We start from the raw sequence: 22,652 nt of genomic DNA on the forward strand, positions 1-22,652 counted from the left end.
AAAGCAAAATCACAAAGAATCGTGATAAAATCTTGAATTTTGCTAAAAAACATTGTGACATGGAGTTTTTATATATGACAGCTGTATATACTGTAACCCCATTGAAGCATGCAGTTGCTTCTGATTGTGATTTTAGGCCCCGTTTACACTAGTACGTTTTAGTTTTAAAACAGCGTTTTAGAATCAAAACAATCCACGTCCACACTAGCGTTTCACCCAGCGTTTCTGAACAGCTCTCTTCTTCCTCTTTGGCCTTAGTCCCGTATGGTTGCGGGGTCGGCTCTTTGGAACAAGCCTTTTTTTTAGACTTAAATATGATAACGACTTTTTTACACATTCCGCCCGGCCTCTGCGTTCTTGGAATTGAGAAACAGCCAGAGTATGCAAATACACCAGCTAGACAGTGGCCTATTGCTGACTGAATTTCATTGGCTGACGCTTCTATGACGATCGCTTCAGCCCCAACTTCAGACACGCTTTCAGTCAAGCGTTGACGCTGAAGCCCTGTGTGAATTGGACGTTAACCCAACTACTACCTTACTAACTATTTATATGCAGCTAATTGGTAGTTTGAGCTAAAACTTTAGTTAATAGTTTGTTAATAGTACAAATTGTACATTAAAATAAAGTGTGTCTATACCACAACATAATTAGCTTATAATCTAGTAAAAGGCTTTCTTATTGAGCTTAATTTTATGTGTTTACGTTGTGTTCAGGAAACAGCCAGGATCCTGATGAGCCAGTGCTCGAGTTCAGTCTGGGTGAGTAACAGCACTTCAGTCAATCATAAAGCGATCACACTGAAGCTCCTGTCAGTAATATAATGCCACCAAAGCTGGTGTCCACTCATTCACGAAATGTTTACCTCTCGAGTCCATCCTCTCATGTTCTTCCACCTTTTTTGGCTTCATACACTAGCAGTGCACAGCCTACTGTATTTGTGAGGGAAATAAACAGTTCATCAGCCATACCCTTTTACCTCATAAGCAGTAAACATTTATGCAGCTTATCTGTGTGCCGTCAAATCAGATATGTTCATAGTACTGTGTGCGCTGGGTTTTGTCAGGTGCTCTCTGACAGTTATATTACTTTTTCCATGACGAAACGTCATGTTGATTACAGTTCGCCACCTACAGTTATTTGTTTATACGGTGGATTTGACTTGTCATAGGAGTACAATCACAGCTAAATCACTCATCTCATAATCATTTGACTTACTGAATTGTTCTCCTTCTTCCCACAGCATGCAGTGAGCTGGTCACCCCATCGCTGGATCGTAAGCCCAGTAGTTTTGTCGCTGTGAGCTGCACCACTCCTCCACAGGCATTCTGGACCAAACATGCACAGACGGAGATCATAGAGGTGAGGAGGGAAACATGAAGACTTGCTATAAAATGTACAATGATATTACCTTGCTTCTGAGCATGTACCATGATGATTACATCAACAATCCAATCTTCCTGAGCATCATTACCACCATCCAGGACTCTCTGCCAGCTAGCTCTCTGCAACTCTCACATGGTCGCCCACTGAAGCTAAGCAGGGCTGCGCCTGGTCAGTACTTGGATGGGAGACCACATGGGAAAGCTATGTTGCTGCCGGAAGTGGTGTTAGTGAGGCCAGCAGACGTTGATCAACCTGCGTTCTGTGTGGGTCCTAACGCCCCAGTATATTGATGGGAACTATATACTGCTCAGTGAGCGCCGTCTTTCAGATGAGACGTTAAACCGACTCTCTGTGGTCGGTAAAAATCCCAGGATGTCCTTCGAAAAGAGTAGGGGTTTAACCCCAGCATCCTGGACTTTGCCCTCTTGGCCTTTGTCCATCATGGCCTCCTAACCCTCCCCATATCATAATTGGCGTCATCACTCTGTCTCCTCTCCACCAGTTAGCTGGTGTGTGGTCTGGCGTAATACAGGTGGATGCTGCACACTGGTGGTGGATGAGGAGATTCCCCCCATTGTGTAAAGCACTTTGAGTGCCCAGAAAAGCGCTATATAAATTTGATAAATTATTATTATTATTATTATTATTATTATTATTATTATTATTATCATCATCATCATCATCATTATTATTATTATTATTATTTTTTTATTATTATTATTGTTATTATTATTTTTTTTAATTTTTATTATTAATATGTATTATTATTATTATTAGTAGTAGTAGTATATTATTATTATTATTTATTATTATTATTATTATTTATTATTAATATTATTATTATTTTATTATTATTATTAGAAATGGAAAAATAATGCATTTAAATTCATTCAAAATATTGCAAAAACAAATACAAACTACAACATTTCAACAAATTTGTTAATATTCTTTGTTTCTTTTGATTTTCTTCCTCTTTTTGAAAATTTTATTTGATGTTTTCCCTAACATATTAATTTGAGCTACTAATTTTTGAATAATTGTTGTAAGTTATTTTGGTAGATTAGCTTCAGATTTAGCTTCAATACTGAGTAATCTAATGTATATGCACAAGTATAACATTGTGGAGCATCCTATAGAAAATATTAATTGAGATTTGTGGGGTGTGCTCATACATGCACAGCACTGTATTTAAAAAATAATAACAATACGCTGAATTTCAGACTTAAAACACCCTCATCTGCACCAGACTGCTTATTATGGCTCCGTTTGGAATAACACTGACTGCTATTTTCATCCAAGAAGTGAGTTTGCTCAGTGAAACCTGGAAGTATCATGTTTTGTTTGTCTATTTATCACAGGGCACCAGCAATCCAATCTTCCTGAGCAGCATCGCCTTCTTCCAGGACTCTCTGATTACCCAGCAGACCCAAATCAAACTGTCGGTGTACGATGTGAAGGATCGCTCACAAGGGACTGTAAGACACAAACTGTTATTCTTAAAGAAACATTCCTTGTTTTGTTTTGGAAATAGGCTCGTTTTACAAGTCTCCTAGAGTTAAACAGTTGAGTTTTTTTATTTGTTTTTATCTATTTTAATTCAGATTAGACCATTAGCATCTCATTAAAATTATGTTGGAATGAGAGTACCCTTTCTAGCCATTTTGACATAGAATTTTTTTTTTCTGTCAGTTTTAGTATACAATATAACTACAGAAGAGTCAAGCTTTAAATAAGACACTTATTACAAAGCTTTTTGAGGGAGATGTTAATGGTCTAATCCGTTTTAATGACCTATGCTAAGCTAAGCTAAAAGTGCTCCCATCAGACCCAGAGAATGGCTGAATGAATTCAAACAGTTTAACTCAAGGTGAGTTAAAAAAGGAGACCGTTCCATAAACATGCCTGACCTGTTTGCCTCCGCTTCATAAGCTCGCCTCTGTCTTATTAGATGTACCTGCTGGGTTCGGCTATGTTTACAGTAAAAGAGCTCCTTCAAGACAAACACCACAGGCTACACCTCATGCTGAAGTATGTCAGATCAATATAGGAACTAATATTAGCATAACATTTGTCAGTATTTCCAGGAAACGTGGTCTGACACCTATTTGTTTTCTGTTTTTTTTTTCTGTGGTTCAGATCAGCAGAGAGTGAGCGGATGGGAAACATCACTATCATTGGGTGGCAGATTGAGGAGAGGAGAGACCAGCGAGCTCCTCTGGCACGATCAGATACGGTTAACGGCAGGGTGAGAGCTGACACGCTCTGGGATTTACACTGTATTTTAGATGTTTGTTGCTGTTTGGCATGTGTCTGCTGCTATTTAGAGAGAAAGGGGGCTGATGGAAGATTAGATAACAGGAAATCATATGCAGTGACAGCAAAGATTTTTCCATTATTGGAAAAAAATTAAAATGAAAAAATGTTTCAAGTTAAAATCGTATTAAACTTTATATTTAAGAAAATGTCCATCAGAAATCTTTAGAAATTTTAATAGCTTTAAAGTAATAAAAAACTTGATTATTGTTGACTTGGCATCCAATTTAAATAAAAATGTTGAATTGCTAAACGACCTAAAAAAGACAAACAGAAGGTTTTAAATAAACCTTAAATAAATAAACATAAATTGCTGTCACCTCACAGCAAGAAGGTCGCTGGTTCGAGCCTTGGCTGGGTCAATTGGTGTTTTTGTGTGGAGTTTGCATGTTCTCCTTATGTTCGTGTACTTTTCCTCCGGGTGCTTTGGTTTCCCCCACAGTCCAAAGACATGCAATACGGGTGAATTGGGTAGGATAAATTGTCCGTAGTGAATTAGTGTGTATGGATGTTTCCCAGAGATGGGTTGCAGCTGGAAGGGCATCCGCTGCGTAAAATATAAGTTTGCGGTTCATTCCTCTGTGGTGACCCCAGATTAATAAAGGGACTAAGCCGAAAGGAAAATGAATGAATTAATGAATAGTTGAAAAATAAATAGACAAAAGCATAAATGACCAACATTTTATCTATAACTTAAAATGAAAACAATTTTAAAACTGTAAACAAAATCTAAAATAATTTTTAATGTTAATTTTCAGCCAAAGCCAGTGCTATTTTTTTAACTTAATAAAACTAAAATATAACAAACTAAATAAGTACAATAAAAAATCCTATTATATATGTAGAAAAACATATCTGGCCACTCCCCATTCTGGGCCACCCAGTGTGGTCTTCTGCTGCTGTAACCCATCTGCCTCAAGGTTGGACGTGTTGTGTGATCACAGCTGCTCCTCCGCAGACCTCGGTTGTAATGAGTGGTTATTTGAATAACTTTTGCCTTTCTGACCATTCTCTGTAAACCCTAGAGATGGTTGTGGATGAAAATCCCAGTAGATCAGCAGTTTCTGAAATACTCAGACCAGCCCGTCTGGCACCAACAACCATGCCACGTTCAAAGTCACTAAAATCACCTTTCTTCCCGATTCTGATGCTCGATTTGAACTGCAGGAGATGGTCTTGACCATGTTTACATTTCCTAAATGTATTGAGTTGCTGCCATGTGATTGGCTGATTAGAAATTAGCGTTAACGAGCAGTTGGACAGGCGTACCTAGTAAAGTGGCCAGTTAGTGTCTATGCATGTAGATTGTATATAGAATAATATATAATAATACTGATGAATCTGCTTGCCAAATGCTTCAAAACTAAAATAATACTATAATCGTACTATAAATAAATATGACTGAAGTGACACTGTGATTAGCAAGCTTATTTAAAAGTGTCTTTATTTCTGTACTGCTGTGTATTCTTAAATCTTTGTTGCCCCTGCTGAAAAATCCAGCTTAAACCAGCCTAGGCTGGTTGGCTTGTTTTAGCTGGTCGACCAGGCTGGTTTTAGAGGGGTTTTGGCCATTTCCAGGCTGGTTTTCAGCCATTTCCAGCCTGGTCTAAGCTGGTCAGGCTGGAAAATGAACTGCTAAATCCAACTAAAATCAGCTTGACCAGCACGGTTTAAGCTGGACAAAGCTGGTTTTGGCTGGGCACCCAGCCTGGCTAGGCTGGTCAAGCTGGTTTTAGCTGGCCATCTCCCAGCCTGACCAGCTAAGACCAGGCTGGAAATGGCTGGAAACCAGCCTGGAAATGGCCAAAACCCCTCTAAAACTAGCCTGGTTGACCAGCTAAAACCAGCCTACCAGCCCAGGCTGGTTTATGCTGTTTTTTTCAGTAGGGGCCTCATAGAACAACATCGATATAATCACTACATGATCCTTCTGCTGTTTCTCACAGATGGTGTTGCCTGTTGATGAAAGTCTGACAGAATCCATGGGCGTAAAGGCTAAATCTGCTTCCTTATGCAAAGACAGTCTTTTAAAGGCAGGTGAGTGTGTAAAGTTCATATTTCTATACTCTGCAGCACAATTTGGTTTTAATTTCTTAATCATTGCAGCTACATTCCATCTGGAGGCAGCAGTTTATCTGTAAATGTGTCCCTCATAACTGAATCAATGGGCTGTAGTTTTCACTTCCCGCTGTGAAGATTCATGAACGCCGCAGGCTGTGAAAGGGGTTCTGAAAGCTGCTCCTGAACCCATTAAAAACACAACAACTTGTATTTATAGAGCATTCGCTATTCTGTGGGAATAGATTATACATTCTGCAATTCTGTTAGCAATTCCTTTAAAAAAAAGTGCTTTGCGGCAGTAGAAGACGTTTATTCAGGCTTTAGTTCTGTTTGGTGCCTCATTTGCAGCTGTTTCTGCAGACCACTATACTAGCTTGTTTCCATTAAACGGTTGCTGTGCTAACAGTAAGGTTCAGTACAGTCAAAGAGCATAGAATCACCAAGAGACGACACTCTAGTGCAATTTGGGAAACAGCCACTAGATGGCGCAGCGGCCATTTTGAAATGAAAACTCACACAGAACAACAGCATATTATAAGTCTGTAAAGCACACTAATAGAAGTGCTGATGATTGTCAATGTAAGTGTTTTATTGTCGTCTTTCAGGTTTTATCAGCTTTAATACGCTTTTTAAATAAATAAATAAAAAACAAAGCAGCTGCTAGCCATCGCGACAGCAATAAGATCCAATGGACAGCCGATCGATTTCACTCCAAAATGGCGGAATCCAGGGCTGCTGCTGTTGCAATGGAACATTCTATTGAGTGTCGCCTCTTAGTCATTCTAAGCTCTTTGGTACAGCAGTGGTTCCCAAAGTGGATCCCCTGAAGAGGTCGCAAGGAGATATTATTTAAAATGTTATTCAACTATTACATATTTTATCCCTAACCGACAAAGAGATAAATATAGTAGCTAATAGTCAAACTAAAAATAAAATAAAAATAAAAACAAGCAAATAAAAAGCCATCAGCCTTTTGATTTATAAACAAAAAAAAAAAGAATGAAATTATTGGATTGTGACCCCTGGGGTGATTACGTTAGATTAATTGTACGGGATCCTGTTAAACTTTTCCGACACCTTCTGGCACTCATGTACATGACTAAACGTGGAGGAAGATCACCGAGTGGCAGTCTTCAAATTAAACCAAGGATTGCTGTGTCCTAAACGTTGTCTCCACCCATCTCATTAGGTGAGGTTAATCTTGTATATAGAAATAATACAAATTAATAAATGACTATGAAACATTTCTATGGTTGTCAGACTGTTGCAGTCTGACAAGATGCAGATTTTTTTCCCTTTTCTTTTTGTTATTTTAACAAAATGTCTTTTTTTTGCCATTATTTTATTCACTTTTAATTCAAGTAGTTCACAACACAAACTGTCATGCACAAAGTGAGCATGATGAACATAGCTTTCTCAATATGAAGTGCAATTAGAAAACCAACCCCTCAACCTATAGATATGAACATATAGGCTAAACATTACCTAACTGCGTAGAAAAAAAAAAATCTTTTTGGCCAATTGAGGGACTTTGGCTAGGACACGGGAGTTACACCCGTACTCCTTAGAAGTGCCATGGAATTTTTAATGACCACAGAGAGTCAGGACCTCAGTTTAGCGTCTTATCCGAAAGATGGCGCCCACTGACAGTATAGCGTCCCCTTCACTTTTACCGGGGCATTAGGACTCACACAGACCACTCCCTAAGACCACTTCTAACAACAACCTAGTTTTCCCATGTGGTCTCCCATATAGGTACTGACAAGGCTCAGCCCTGCTTAGCTTCAGTGAGTATCCAGTCTTGGGCTGCAGGGTGATATGGCTGTGGCACATTTGTCAGTGAAATAACAGCATATGTCCATCTTTTTTATTTGTTAATGTCTTACGAGCGGAAAGTTTGTTGTAACGCAAGGGTTACTAAACATTTATTGAGTAAAATATTACTGAAAATGTGTTATGCTGCGTTCACACCAGAGGTGGAAGGCGCGTCAAGCGCGAGTGATTTACATGTTAAGTCAATGCAAACGCGTGAAAAGACATCCTGTGGCGAGATACGCGCGAATGACGCGAATTGTGCAAATAGCGCAGTGTGAATGCCACGATACGCATGAATGGCGTGGCGCGAATTGAGCGTTTTGCTCGTTTGATGCGTGTTTCGCTTGAATTGCTTGAGTTTGAAAGTCTGAACTTCAGAGGACATTCGCGCCACGTTAACTAACCAGTAGCTTGCTCTTGTGGGGGCGTGATTGTGACACCTGTTGTTGAAGTCCCGGAGGAAATCCTCTAGCCGACACCGACAAAAAGTTCGTCAAACTGGGCTTGGCTCAGTCAGAAGCACCACTGAAAGCCTCCATCAACCAGGTTCACTTTCTGGGGGAGTTTATGAGCTCACCGAGCTGAATGCTCCTCTGAAATGATCTAGTGGACTCAGACACGGCCCTTAACGTATCGACGCTGTTTTTCAGCCTTCATAAAGCACACAAACAGTTATTTTATCAATTAAATCAATTAAGCCATTTAGCTATAAAGTTAGAGTCACCGGGCAGACAGAAGCCCTGCCCATCACGCGAATCCGTGTCTGTTCTGAAGTAAATTTGACGCGCGAACGAATCGGATTTGACACGCGAATGAAGCAGGGTTTGACGTGCGAATGAAGCGAGCAAACGCAAATGTTCATGCGGCTATTTACGCGCGAATAGCGCAATTTGTTCGCGGGTTCCGCGTCTGGTGTGAACGCAGCATTAGTAATGCCTTACACTACTGCGTTAGAGGAAAAAGTTATATATTACTGTAATACATTACATTTGTAACTCATTACTCCCAACACTGCTTATAATATGTGTGATTCTGATCTATTGATTGATTGATGTATTGACTTATCAATTGATTGACTTATTGATTGATGCAGTGTTTGGAGGCACTGTTTCACGGATGTACCGATTGCCCACGACTGATGGGAACCACCTGCGTGTCCTGGAGCAGATGGCAGAGAGTGTGCTCTCTCTACACATACCAAGACAGTTCGTCAAACTACTGCTGGAAGAAGATGCTGCCAGGTAAATGAAACATTTTATTCCGTACTTTTAGGCTACATACACACTGAGAAGCTTCAGCAGTGAACAACAGCTTATAAATATAAAAATAAATCCCCTAGGTCATCATCTGGATGTGTACACAGCACTACTCACTCTTGAAATAACTGTGATAGTAACCTGAAGATCACATAGTGTCTTTTGCATTTCTAGTTGACCAAATTAATTTTGAAGTTACAAGTCGATGGCAAACAGCCATCAAAAAAATCATCAAGTTTTGATTAAGTTTCACAGAGCTCGCTTTTGAAGTGTTGTCATAGAGGTGTGAACCTGTACTGGTCTCACGGTTCGGTTACGATTATCATGCCTTCGATTCGGTTTAATTCGATATCTCGGTGCATCACAGTGCATTGACGATGCTTTCCATATACAGTGTTATATTTTAGGGGGGAGGCTATAACAAGCTCTCTGTATAAACACACAGACACACAGCACCACACTGTCTCTCATTCAAACACATACACAAACATAGACAGCACCAAACAAAAAAACAAACAAACAAACAAACAAACAAACACACACACACACACACACACACACACACCTGAAGCCTGATTTATACTTCTGCGTCAAACGCCGGCGTATGCTACGGCACTGACGCATAGCCCTTCGCCGTGGCCGTCGCCGCTGACGTGCACCTCTCAAAAAATGTAACTACACGTCGCAACAACGCGTAGCGTAAGCTCTGTGATTGGTCGGCTTGGTGGCGCTGTCGAGTCTGGGCGGGACCGAGAGCCGCGCGAATGGCGCGAGCGATTGTTTACAAGTGTGGAGTCCCGTGAAGGAGTTCCGGATGGAAAGTTTTGTTTTGTGTTTACCTCATAGTTCAAGTTGTTGCACGTCCGCCGGTAAATGAGCGAGTTTGAGCCACTTGTACATCCCGGAAGTGTTCAGGAAAAGCAAAAAAGCAGCGAAGAAACTCGACACAGAGGAACATTTACACCTCACTGCCAACTAGCGTTTCGGAAGTGTTATTCAGACCAACAAAGACAGCGCGCAGAAGTATAAATGCACAGCCACGAGCGTTGCATGCGCCGTGGGTTACGCCGGTCACTTGACGCAGAAGTATAAAATCAGGCTTAAGACCTCGCAACAGGGAGAGCTTGCGCTGAGCGGAGCTGAAAAACGAAAAAAGAAACAAAAAAAAGCACTTTTCTGACGGTCCCTTACTGAGAGCTCCTCTCAGCGCGAGCTCTCCCGGCTAAACACATATTGCAAGGGCTTAAACCGAGCAGTGCTCCGAGCAAAAAAAAGAAAGACAGCTGTGAAACATAACCAGCTTTGTCTTTTTTTAGGAAACACACTTTAGATCTTTTTAGGGTAAGAGGTTTTTGAGTTATTGCCGTCTATAACTGAATGTGTATCAGGAATATCGAAAACAAAACCAACTGAACCACGCTTATTTCTGGCGCCCCCCTGGATAAACAGCACCTTTAGCATTTGCCGATGGTGCCTATGCCACGGGCCGGCGCTGAGTTGGCTGAGTGTTGTAAATACTCGCGCTCACCTCCCTCGCGACAGAGCGCATAGGAGATAAATGACGTCAGTACATAATAACCGGTTATTATTATTACTGAACCCATACCGAATTGTCCGCATCTGCATCGCGGTGCACCAAAGAAACAATTAATTTTGACACCCCTATGTTGTCATGTCCTTTTTTTAATAAGCATTTTTGGGGATTGTTGTTTGGACTTGATTCATGAAGAAGAAATAAAGTCGTTAAAGGGCACCTATGATGAAAATCATCTTTTGTAAGCTGTTTGGACAGAACTGTGTGCAGGTATAGTGTGTCCACTGTCATATTGGGGTGATATAAAGACAATAAGTCTATATTTTTGTTAAAATAGGATCCAAATCTTTCCCATTTTTGAGGCCGATCGCAACGTGACATAGGAGTGCGGTTTCCCCGCCCACCAAATTGATTGATAGCCTTGTATTAACATGTCTTCATAGTAATGCTTATAATCATATCAACAAGACTTGATGTGCGCTGAGCAACTCTCTGTGATCATCAGTCATCATCAAATGTAATCAAGTGTGAGTTTTACAAGTTTAAAATGTTTATAAAACAGTGCATGTTCGTAATGAATTACAGCATTTTTTTTTTCGAAAAACTGAAGTCGGATCAGACGGAAAAGATATAGCAACCGAGTCAGAATAGTTTGGAGGTCTAATGTGAGTTTGGTGGTCTCGAAAGCTTTAGGCGGAGATGCGTTTTGTTTTTAAGTCTCAGAAGAATACAAAAAAAAAAAGTTTAAATAGTATTTCAGTAGTCTAGCTTGCTACACAAACCAGCCTTATTAGCAACTAGTTGGTAAAGACATTTACATGTACATTTTTGTACATTACCGTCTGAATTTCTCAATTTATTTGGTTGCTGAATAGTGTTGACCCTCCATACATTACTAAACTTTTTATTCACAGAACAGAATTAAGCACTAAAAGGGAATAATAATTCAGCTGCTATGTGTATTTGGCAGTAACTTGTAGTTGATTTATATGCGTGCAACTATCCATTTCTGATTCTCTGTTTCTATATTTAAAAAATAAGATTGATTATATTATTGCTTATTTGTGTCTGCGTGCAGGGTGTGCGAGCTGGAAGAATTGGGAGAGCTGTCGCCCTGCTGGGAGAATCTGAGGAGACAGATCATCACTCAGTACCAGACTATCATCCTCACCTATCAGGAGACTCTCAGTAATTTACATGAATACAAGGGTAAGTGTCGTGACACCTGGTTAAGTAGGTATAATCAAAGAGGAGGTGAAATAATTATTGATAAAAGTTACTTTAACATTGTAATTATTTGATATCTCCATGACAGGTGCGTCCTTCAAATCTAGCACTCTGAAAGGAGAGAAGAAACTGGAGTTCATGCCCACAAATCTCCACGTTCAGAGAATGAGAGTGCAGGGCGAGTCTGGTTATGGTGAGTTATCAATGGTCAATATTTGCTTGTCAAAAAAGACATTCCTCAGTAGTACTTCAGCATAATGGTCATTATGATTCTCATTGCTAATAATCAGGGCCAGAGCAAAACAGCGAAAAATTTTTCGCTGTTTCTGCACAGAATTTGGAACAAAATCTAGATTCATGCTAGAGATCTGCACGGGACTAAATTTTGAATCCCGCTCCTGCCCGCACCCGCCAGGTTTTACCCCGAACCCGAGCGCTCCCGCTTATATTATGCATTTGTTGTCCTGCTGCCCGACCCGCCCTGTTTTCTACCCACCGCGCCCGATCCCGCAAAAGAGCGGGGTGGTGAACAAAACCGAAAATCACCCAGCTATACAGTCCAGACAGCCTACAGCAAGCTGTCTGTATAAACACATACACACACAGACAAAGCTCTCTCTCTCTCTTATTCGCGCGCGCGTGCACTAACACACACACACATAAGCACCAAGCACACACACAGGCAAAGCGCTCTCTCTCTCTCTCTCTCTCTCTCTCTCTCTCTCTCTCTCTCTCTCTTTCTCATTCGCGGGCGCGCGCGCAAAAACACACACACACACACACACACACACACACACACACACACACACACATAAGCACCAAGCCCCCACACAGGCAAAGCTCTCTCTCTCTCATTCATTCATTCACACACACACACACACACACACACACACAGCAACAAACAAGCTAAACACATCATCGCGGGACAGCCATGGGAATGCAGACCTCTTATTCATGCAGAATGATTTTGAGAGTAAAGTAACCAAAAAAATAAGTCCTATTAGAATCATTTGTTTGGTAAACAAAGCAAGTATCTCATTTAATAAATTCACTAAAAGACAGAGAATATTAATTTACAAACTGTATTGTACACGCATCATATAAGCATTTGCATATGATGCAATAATATTAATGAATTTAATATTAAACTAACTAAATATATTTAAATTTTGTGCCACCCTGCCGCTTAAAAGTATAGTCTATTTAGAAAAATCTAATATTTTGTTTATCATCATCATCATTATCATTATTAATAATAATAAATATTTAAATAGATTAAATTATCTAGCTAGTTGTCTAAGCAATATGTACTTTTTTACAGAGAAGGAAATACCTTTATTATGGCAGGTACCGCTTAATAAATGTTCTTTAAGCAGAGCTATGAGGTCAGAGAATATGGATGAAGCAGGGCGACTAACATTGTAAAAACAGATTAATTATATTAAAATGTCGCTCAGGCGACGCAGTGGCGCAGTGGGTAGCACGTTCGCCTCACAGCAAGAAGGTCGCTGGGTCGCTGGTTCTAGCCTCGGCTCAGTTGGCGTTTCTGTGTGGAGTTTGCATGTTCTCCCTGCGTTTGCGTGGGTTTCCTCCGGGTGCTCCGGTTTCCCCCACAGTCCAAAGACATGCGGTACAGGTGAATTGGGTAGGCTAAATTGTCCATTGTGAGTGTGTGAATGAGTGTATGTGGATGTTTCCCAGAGATGGGAAGGATATCCGCTGTGTAAAAACTTGCTGGATAAGTTGGCGGTTCATTCCACTGTGGCAACCCTGGATTAATCAAGGGACTAAGCCGACAAGAAAATGAATGAATAAATGAAAATGTCGCTCACATTTAACACCAGGTGGAAAATAACTGTTTATAGAATATTTACTATTCTTAATATCCTTTTTAAGTACCCATGAGTCACTTGTTGACTCTATATCTCATTTTATATATTGTATATACTTTATTTACATTTTTCAACAAAAATATTTCCTTTCTATTTAAAATAAATGTATGTCCAATCTGATATGAGGTGGGGAAAAAAAAAACATGTTCGCGGCCTCAAATCATGTTGTTATGTACTTTACGAGTTACGCTACTCACTCTGCTGCCAGTAGTGCTCTTTGCTTTTCTTGTCTTTATTGATCAAACAGCGATGGCGAGAAGCACTCGACTAGCTTATTCCAACGAGGTGCGCTATCTGCACTTAGCCTAAATAGACACTCCAAAATCGGCATTTTAAACAGTTAAACTATACAGTATAAGATAACACACACAGAGCTGCCTAAAGAATGCCGTTTTCACACCGTTTACAGGTAGCTCACGTGCTCAGTATACCGTTTCAGTTCAGTATGCTCACCATGTTACATAACTGCCCCCTGCTGGCCATGTATTTCTTTTGTTAGACCATGTTGTGGTTTCACGCACTTAACTGCGGAAGTGTGCGATTTCTCTTTAAAACACTCGCGTGTTCTCAGTAGCCATATCTGTACACACATTTACATAAGTAAAAATACACTCAGTGTTGGCCTCATAAACCTGTGAGGGGCAGATTACGTGTGGGCCTAACAATAATTCAATGATTCGGCATTCTCTAAGGGTGTATTGTTCCCATGCGCACTTGCGATAGCCTAGTGTGAGTACACCCTTAGAGGCCGATCACACCGAATGCCTCTTTTGAATGGTTTACTGATGGCCGCAATCATTTTGCATGCTGCTTATGCTGCTCACTTTCACTTTCGCTCTTGGATAGGGAAACCATTACGCACAGACATCAATTAGCCTATAAATAATTCATTTAGTTTGTTAAGCGCAAAGATTTGTTTCAAAACTATTTCTAAATTCAGTTCTAATTTCTAGCAAACGAATAAATGAACAATAATGACCAAGTGTGGTCAAAATACTGAGTTATTTCCAAATACACCTGCCATGCCCCATATGGTCTTAAACCTGACAGGTGGGCAAATCTAAGCTTGTTTTTAATAAAACAAATATAAATATGGATATAATAAATAATATTGCTAATAATAATAACATTGTACAAAAGCAAATTGTTATGAATGAACTGAAAAAGCCTCCCGAAATGGAGAAGACATAAAAACAGTGATTTTTCATATTTATGTAGGCTAGAAAATAATATGTTTTGTAATATTTTAATCCTTTATATTTATATCCTATATCTATTCTTATTATATCCTACATATATCCTTAATATTAATTTTTTTTTCATATGTAAAGATATTTGCCTATTGTTCTCTTGTGTGTATTAAGCAGTGCGTAAGCGAGGCGCAACTCTGCGCCGGAGTTTAGACCGGGTTAGTTTTGGTCTAATGAAAAATCTATTATAGTTTCTTAAAATAGCAACGCGCCAGCGGTCCGCCTCAGAACGCCTTCCTTTTTAGACCAGAACGCCTATGGGCGCACAAATGAGCGCTAATGCATTTGGTATTTAAACAGCGTAGCGCAACGCCTCAAAACGACTCTTGCGCCAAGCTGAAACTACCAAAAGACTACTGCGCCGCGTCTCGCGCCACACTGCGCCGTGTGTATGATAGGGCCCAAAGAAGACAGTCAGGGTTGAGGTCTTCAATTGTCATAAGAATTTAATTTTAGATTATAGTTTTAATCTTAGTTTTAGTTTTCATTTACTAAAATAACCTTGGTTAAAATGGAAAAATAGGTTAATAAATTATATGTATTTTGAGTCCAATCAACATCTCTAACTTTTGTTGTTTAAATGATGTCAGGTCTAGCTAGATCAATTTCCTATTGACTCTTCTTACTATTGTACACCAGAGTGGGGTGATTTTTACATAATTTTTTTATTTTTATTTTTTACAAAATTTCTGAACAGATCGCACATATGACGTAGTGACCACAGGGGCTCCTGCTGCACACCATCAGGGCTTTAAAGGCAGTGGACTGAGGAAGCTCATTCAAAAATTTGAGGAGGCCAAAAAACAGTAAGTATAAGAGCAACCCAGTAGAAGATCCCAGTATAAGAGCAACAAATAATAACTTGATTTCTAGTTGATCGTTTGAAAAAGTGGCAAAAGTTTGGTGAAAGAAAAATAATGGATTGGAGTTATATTCAGTTTGAGGCCGTGAGTCTACGTGTGAAAGCACCCTTAAAAGATTTGTGTTTGGAAAACATGCATGAATTGTGTGGAGCCCAGCATTTTTTACAGTGTAGGTCATGTGTTTGGTCTTGTTTTGTTCTTGTATCCAGCTTTTTTTTCCAATTCAAGGTAAAAAAAAACATAATTGTGGCATAAACGTACCAAAAAAAAAAAAAAAAACTAGAACAATTCTTGCAGTGATCACCTTTTCCCTCAGAGATGCAGCTTAATATCTCGAAATGGCAAGTTTGTATGTTGAAAAAGAGAGAAATAAAGTTACAATACTGAGAATGCTTTAGTCTTGTCATGAGAGTGACTTGCATTTTATTTATTTATATTATGTATTAAAAAGTCATTTCGCATTGATCACATGACTGCGTTTGTAATGGGTTGCCCTTATGTTGTTGTTTGTTTTCCGATCAGTGCGTTTGAAGGTGAAGGGTGAGTTTCAGGGTTATTGACCGTTTTCCTTTCATACGTGATGGAGGTTCATCCTGTTTATGATCAGTCTGTGTAGAGTCCTGTACGTCACTTCCATTAAATGTGAAGGATCGTTTGTACTTGCACCAACATTTGTGTTTTCAAAATGACCAGTTCGTACGAAACCACTCTCCCACTCATTCAGTTGGCATTTGTGTATGTACAGTTGAGGTCAGAATTATTAGCCCCTCCTTTGAATTTTATTTCATTTTTTAAATATTTTCCAAATGATGTCTAGCAGAGCAAGAAAATTTTCACAGCATGGCTGATAATATTTTTTCTTAGAGAGAAAGTAACATTTGGTTTATTTCGGCTAGAATAAAAGCAGTTTTTAATATTTTAAAAGCCATTTTAAGGTCAGTATTATTAGGGTTCGTACGGGTGCTGGAAATCCTGGAAAATGCTTGATTTTTAATATCGTGTTCTCAAGGTTAGAAAAGTGCTTGGATTTTAGACAAAGTGCTTGAACCTGCTTGAATTTGAAATTGCATTGCTTTCATAATAATTCGTTATCTTACAGAGTAGTTTTCCCTTTAACTTAAAATGCATTTAACACATACCGAAAGCCATTTGACAGGTAGGACATTTGCTATGCAGTTAAAACAGTACCTTAGTTATAACCTTAGTGATATTGACAATAATAAAAAAGGAATATTGATGAAAGCTTACAAACTGGTTTCCATATTTGGTGACTGATTTTCAAAACAGTTGACATAGGAATAGTGCATTAATTTGCTGGAATATTCTCTGACTCATAAGGGTTTAATTTGTTACATGACTTTTGAATTGTAGTGGACATGAAATATAAGATATTTATAAAAGTTTGGGACTACACCCAAACACAATCCGACTGAATTTCAGGTAGAAATAGAACAAACTTTAAAAGATACTTCATCCAATAACTCAACTTTTTTTTTCCTTTTTTTTTTTTTTTACCATTTTGGGTGAACTATTTCAATAAATCTATAGTGCAGATTATTCAATAATTTAAGTTGAAATGTCATATTGTGCTTTTCAAATTAGCACAATGGACTTAAATGTGAAAAAGTACATATACCAATTATAAATGTAATTTATTGTGGTTTTTAGGTGCTGAAAAAAATGCACCTTGAAAATGCTTAATTTAAAGTTGGAAAAAGTGTAAGAACCCTGCTTTAAGCTATATATTTTTCCGATAGTCTACAGAACAAACCATCATTATATAATAACTTGCCTAATTACCCTAACCTGCCTAGTTAACCTAATTAACCTAGTTAAGTCTTTAAATGTCACTTTAAGCTGTATAGAAGTGTCTTGAAATATTAGTCAAATAGTCACATATTATTTACTGTCATCATGGCAAATATAAAATGAATCAGTTATTAGAAATGTGTTATTAAAACTATTTTGTTTAGAAATGTGCTGAGAAAATATCTCCATCAGAAAATGGAGAAAAAAATAAACGGGCTAAAAATTTAGGGAGACTAATAATTCTTTTTTTTTTTTTTTAAAGATTTACAATGACAGAACAGTGGTATAGGTGTTTCATGTCATCATATACAATAATATAGCCATCTATTATACAATTGTCCATCTGCTAATAATTCAAGTCTTTTGTGAAGGGTAAAATTAACAAAAAATTAATAAATTAAAATAAAAATTAAATAAAAATCAAGATACATTCTCCAAAAACTCCCATAGAGGATTCCAGATATGCCAGAAATCATCAGATTTCTGACGCAAGTCACAAGTCAGTTTTTCCAAGGGTAAGAAAATGGCAACCTGATTTATCCACATATTGACAGAAGGAATGTTAGGAGAGGACCACAGCAAAAGAATACATTTTCTTGCAAGATATGTACAAAAGTGTAACACAGATTCTAGTCCATGACTAAGTTGTAGAGCAGTTTTACAATTCAGAAGATAAACAGCTGGAGAAAGAGCCAAAGATTTACCTATAATCTTCTGAACTAATTTGTGAATTTCTTTCCAGTATGTCTTAATCATGTCACAGTCCCAGAATACATGCATCACAGTACCAACATTGGATTTGCACTTAAAACAACACTGAGAAACATTAGGGAATATCTTATTTAAACGAACTGGTGTTAAATAAGTTCTGTAAAAGAATTTAAAATTTTGCTCATGGTTTGATATTGTGGCCCCTTTGAAAAATATGCCAGAACGGGGGACTAATAATTCTGACTTCAACTGTATTTCTCTGTGTGTGCTTGTGTATCACACATCTCATCTGCAGTGCAGTCTCTGTTTGTGTAACTTGGCAAGTGATAATAAATGGTGAAATGTGTTTTTGTTTTGTTGTTAATGGTATGTCTTGTTTCAGTGTTGGAGAGTCAGCTCCTCTCTCCATGCGCTACCAGCCGCAGGATGTGCTGAAAGCGAAAGAAATCATTTCTCATATCAACACTCTGAAGACGCAGGTCAGCTACTACACTGAGCGTCTGTCCCGCGCTGCTAAAGAACGCTCTACAAATGCATTGGAGAGGACCCTCGCAATCCTCACTGACAAGGTCAGGACCACTTGCAGTTTGTTTATTGTCTGTCTGATCATGCATATTGCACAGAAATCTGTCATGAGCTCGCTGAGATTGTCATGTCCAGTTTGATTGACAGGCTGAAGTCAGAACTATTACCCCCTGAATTATTAGCCACCCTGTTTATTTTTTCCCCCAATTTCTGTTTAACAGAGAGATTTTTTCAACACATTTCTATACATAATAGTTTTGATAACTCATCTCTAATAACTGATTTATTTTATCTTTGTCATGATGACAGTAAATAATATTTCACTAGATATTTTTCAAGGCACTTCTATACAGCTTAAAGTGACATTTAAAGGCTTAACTAGGTTGATTAGGTTAACTAGGCAGGTTAGGGTAATTAGGCAAGTTATTGTATAATGATAATTTGTTCTGTAGACTATCAAAAAATATATAGCTTAAAGGGGCAAATAATTTTGACCTTAAAATGTTTTTTTTTAAATTAAAAACTGCTTTTATTCTTGCCGAAATAAAACAAATAAGACTTTCTCCAGAAGAAAAAAGATTATCACACATACTGTGAAAATTTCCTTCCTCGGTTAAACATTATTTGAGAAATATTTAAAAAGGAAGAAAACATCCAAAAGGGGCTAATAATTCTGACCTCAACTGTACTTAATTTGTCAAGAATATACACAATAAAGATTTAAAAACAAAACTTCTTTCTTTTCTGGTCCATCACCCTATACAACTCTGTGAAAGAATGCTGAGCTTTGCCTGATGAACTAACAGTTAAAATAGCCAATGAATTACTACACAGTTAATTTCATTTAAATAAGTAAATGTAAATGGTGTCAAATTTGTTAAACAGACACTGAAGACTTTAATACTGAGGCACTGATGTTCTCAGGACTGGCAAAAGAAAAGACACAGTGCTGTCAAAATAAAGGTTTATGACATTTGCCTAACAAAAACGTCAACGTCCATGTTAAAATAAATAAATGAATCATAATAAAATGCACTTATTAGAGAAGTTAAACTATTTCTCAAAAATTTTGAGTTGTGTATTTCTCTATTTTGTGTCAGGAATAATTTAAATCATTAAAATTTTTGACAAAACAAAACAAAATAAAGATATTCTGAGCACAATTTCTTAAATATATATATATATAGTTGAAGTCAGAATTATTAGCACCCCCTGAATTATTTTTTTCCCCCAATTTCTGTTTAATGGAGAGAAGATTTTATTCAACACATTTCTAAAGATAATAGTTTTAATAACTCATTTCTAATAACTGATTTATTTGATCTTTGTCATGATGAGAGTAAATAATATTTGACTAGATATTTTTCAAGACACTTCTATACAGCTTAAAGTGACATTTAAAGGCTTAACTAGGTTGATTAGGTTAACTAGGCAGGTTAGGGTAATTAGGCAAGTTATTGTATAATGATAATTTGTTCTGTAGACTATCAAAAAATATATAGCTTAAAGGGGCAAATAATTTTGACCTTAAAATGTTTTTTTTTAAATTAAAAACTGCTTTTATTCTTGCCGAAATAAAACAAATAAGACTTTCTCCAGAAGAAAAAAGATTATCACACATACTGTGAAAATTTCCTTCCTCGGTTAAACATTATTTGAGAAATATTTAAAAAGGAAGAAAACATCCAAAAGGGGCTAATAATTCTGACCTCAACTGTACTTAATTTGTCAAGAATATACACAATAAAGATTTAAAAACAAAACTTCTTTCTTTTCTGGTCCATCACCCTATACAACTCTGTGAAAGAATGCTGAGCTTTGCCTGATGAACTAACAGTTAAAATAGCCAATGAATTACTACACAGTTAATTTCATTTAAATAAGTAAATGTAAATGGTGTCAGATTTGTTAAACAGACACTGAAGACTTTAATACTGAGGCACTGATGTTTTCAGGACTGGCAAAAGAAAAGACACAGTGCTGTCAAAATAAAGGTTTATGACATTTGCCTAACAAAAACGTCAACGTCCATGTTAAAATAAATAAATGAATCATAATAAAATGCACTTATTAGAGAAGTTAAACTATTTCTCAAAAATTTTGAGTTGTGTATTTCTCTATTTTGTGTCAGGAATAATTTAAATCATTAAAGTTTTTGACAAAACAAAACAAAATAAAGATATTCTGAGCACAATTTCTTAAATATATATATACAGTTGAAGTCAGAATTATTAGCACCCCCTGAATTATTTTTTCCCCCCAATTTCTGTTTAATGGAGAGAAGATTTTATTCAACACATTTCTAAAGATAATAGTTTTAATAACTCATTTCTAATAACTGATTTATTTGATCTTTGTCATGATGACAGTAAATAATATTTGACTAGATATTTTTCAAGACACTTCTATACAGCTTAAAGTGACATTTAAAGGCTTAACTAGGTTAATTAGGTTAACTAGGCAGGTTAGGGTAATTAGGCAAGTTATTGTATAATGATGGTTTGTTCTGTAGACCAGTGGTTCCCAACCTGGGGTCCACAAGGGGGGCGCGGGAGAGGAATAAGTGTTGAGGTAGAAAAAGGCATAAAAATGCTCCACTATTGTATAGGGCTGTGCAATTAATCGAAAATCCGATTTCGATTTCGGCTTCAAACGATTATAAAAAAGTTTTAATCGATATAAACGTTTATTGCATCATATACCGCCACTTTCCAGTTGTACACGTTTTGCTCTTAAAAGCGCGAAAGAGCACGTGCTTATGTGTGTGTGCAGCATGCACACGCAGTCAGAAGCATGCGGCTGGTCAGCATTTGTCATTCGCACACTGAGACGAGCAGAGGAGCGCAGACATCTAAAATCATATTAACGTGAGCGCATTAATGGTCAAATAGGTGTCAAAACGCGGTGTTTAGTGATTATTCATATTAACCCTCATTTGTGTAATAAACAAACAAGTTGAGGATCAAAAGATGTGAAAGAGAAACCATTAAAGTGACAGCGAGAAATATTCCTGCTGCCGAGAGCTTTTATCATTATTAAACAAACACAACGAGAAAACCCTCGCTGCTTTTGACTGAAGACTTTTGTAGCTAAAGTGTTTTTCTTACAGTGAAGATGCGTAAAGCACAGTTTGTTTAATATTGTTATTCTATTGTATTTATTTCTCTTTCCTTTGCAGGGTGGAAAATAACTGTATATATACACTTGAAGTCAGAATTATTAGCCCTCCTAAATATTAGCAACCCTTTTCCTCCCCAATTTCTGTTTTATGGAAAGAAGTTATTTATTTATTTTTTACTTATTTCTGAGCATAATAGTTTTGATATGTCATTTCTAATTACTGATTTCTTTTATCTTTGCTATGATGACAGTACATAATATTTTACTAGATATTTTTCAAAATACAAACATTCAGATTAAAGTGCAGTTCAAAGGCTTAGAGTAATACGGGAAGTCATTGTATAACAGTAGTTTCTTCCGCAGACATTTAAAAATATATATTGCTTAAGGGGGCTAATAATATTGACCTTAAATTGTTTTCAAAATATTTAAACCTGCTTTTATTCTAGCTAAAATAACACAAATAGAAGAAAAAATATTATAGGAAAAACTGTTAAAACTCCTTGTTCTGTTTAACATAATTTGGGAAATATTTATAAAAAACTCATTCTCAGGAGCACTAATCATTTTGACTTCAACTGAATACGTTTTGAATTATCGTGATTACAATTATGACCAAAATAATTGTGATTATGATCATGATAAGAAAGATAGAAAATTAGAGCTAAAACAAAGAGTTCCCACTGATAAAATGTCAAATCAAAAAGGGAAGAGTTCAACCTAGATTTAAAAACGGACTACTTAATTTATATAAACATTAAATATAAGATGTAAACTCCACTATAGAAGTTATTGAAAGAATATTTAAAGAACCCAAACCCTGGGAACGTGAAAAGAGTCTATTGTAAAGTGATTTTCTACTAAGTAATGAGCTATTCAGAATGCTGCCG

General features: G+C 37.4%; 1 protein-coding gene across 4 annotated transcripts in view; it reads left to right on the top strand.

The window, feature by feature from the left end:
* Nucleotides 1–22,652, top strand: part of inpp4aa (inositol polyphosphate-4-phosphatase type I Aa) — a 70,749-nt gene that overhangs the window by 32,852 nt on the left and 15,245 nt on the right. For 2 of the 4 annotated variants that reach the window (XM_073912210.1, NM_001039973.2), the window contains exons 3-14: nt 717–761; nt 1,244–1,362; nt 2,745–2,861; nt 3,335–3,414; nt 3,523–3,631; nt 5,646–5,736; nt 8,669–8,816; nt 11,444–11,574; nt 11,681–11,785; nt 15,432–15,540; nt 16,120–16,137; nt 18,500–18,686. In XM_073912210.1, coding sequence (XP_073768311.1) covers nt 717–761; nt 1,244–1,362; nt 2,745–2,861; nt 3,335–3,414; nt 3,523–3,631; nt 5,646–5,736; nt 8,669–8,816; nt 11,444–11,574; nt 11,681–11,785; nt 15,432–15,540; nt 16,120–16,137; nt 18,500–18,686 — 1,259 coding nt within the window. The remainder of the gene's footprint in view (nt 1–716; nt 762–1,243; nt 1,363–2,744; nt 2,862–3,334; nt 3,415–3,522; nt 3,632–5,645; nt 5,737–8,668; nt 8,817–11,443; nt 11,575–11,680; nt 11,786–15,431; nt 15,541–16,119; nt 16,138–18,499; nt 18,687–22,652) is intronic. The other 2 variants (XM_073912211.1, XM_017357717.3) reach the window with 1 other exon arrangement.

Source organism: Danio rerio, chromosome 9 (genome assembly GCF_049306965.1).
Source record: "Danio rerio strain Tuebingen ecotype United States chromosome 9, GRCz12tu, whole genome shotgun sequence".
In the NCBI taxonomy this organism is placed as follows: domain Eukaryota; kingdom Metazoa; phylum Chordata; class Actinopteri; order Cypriniformes; family Danionidae; genus Danio; species Danio rerio.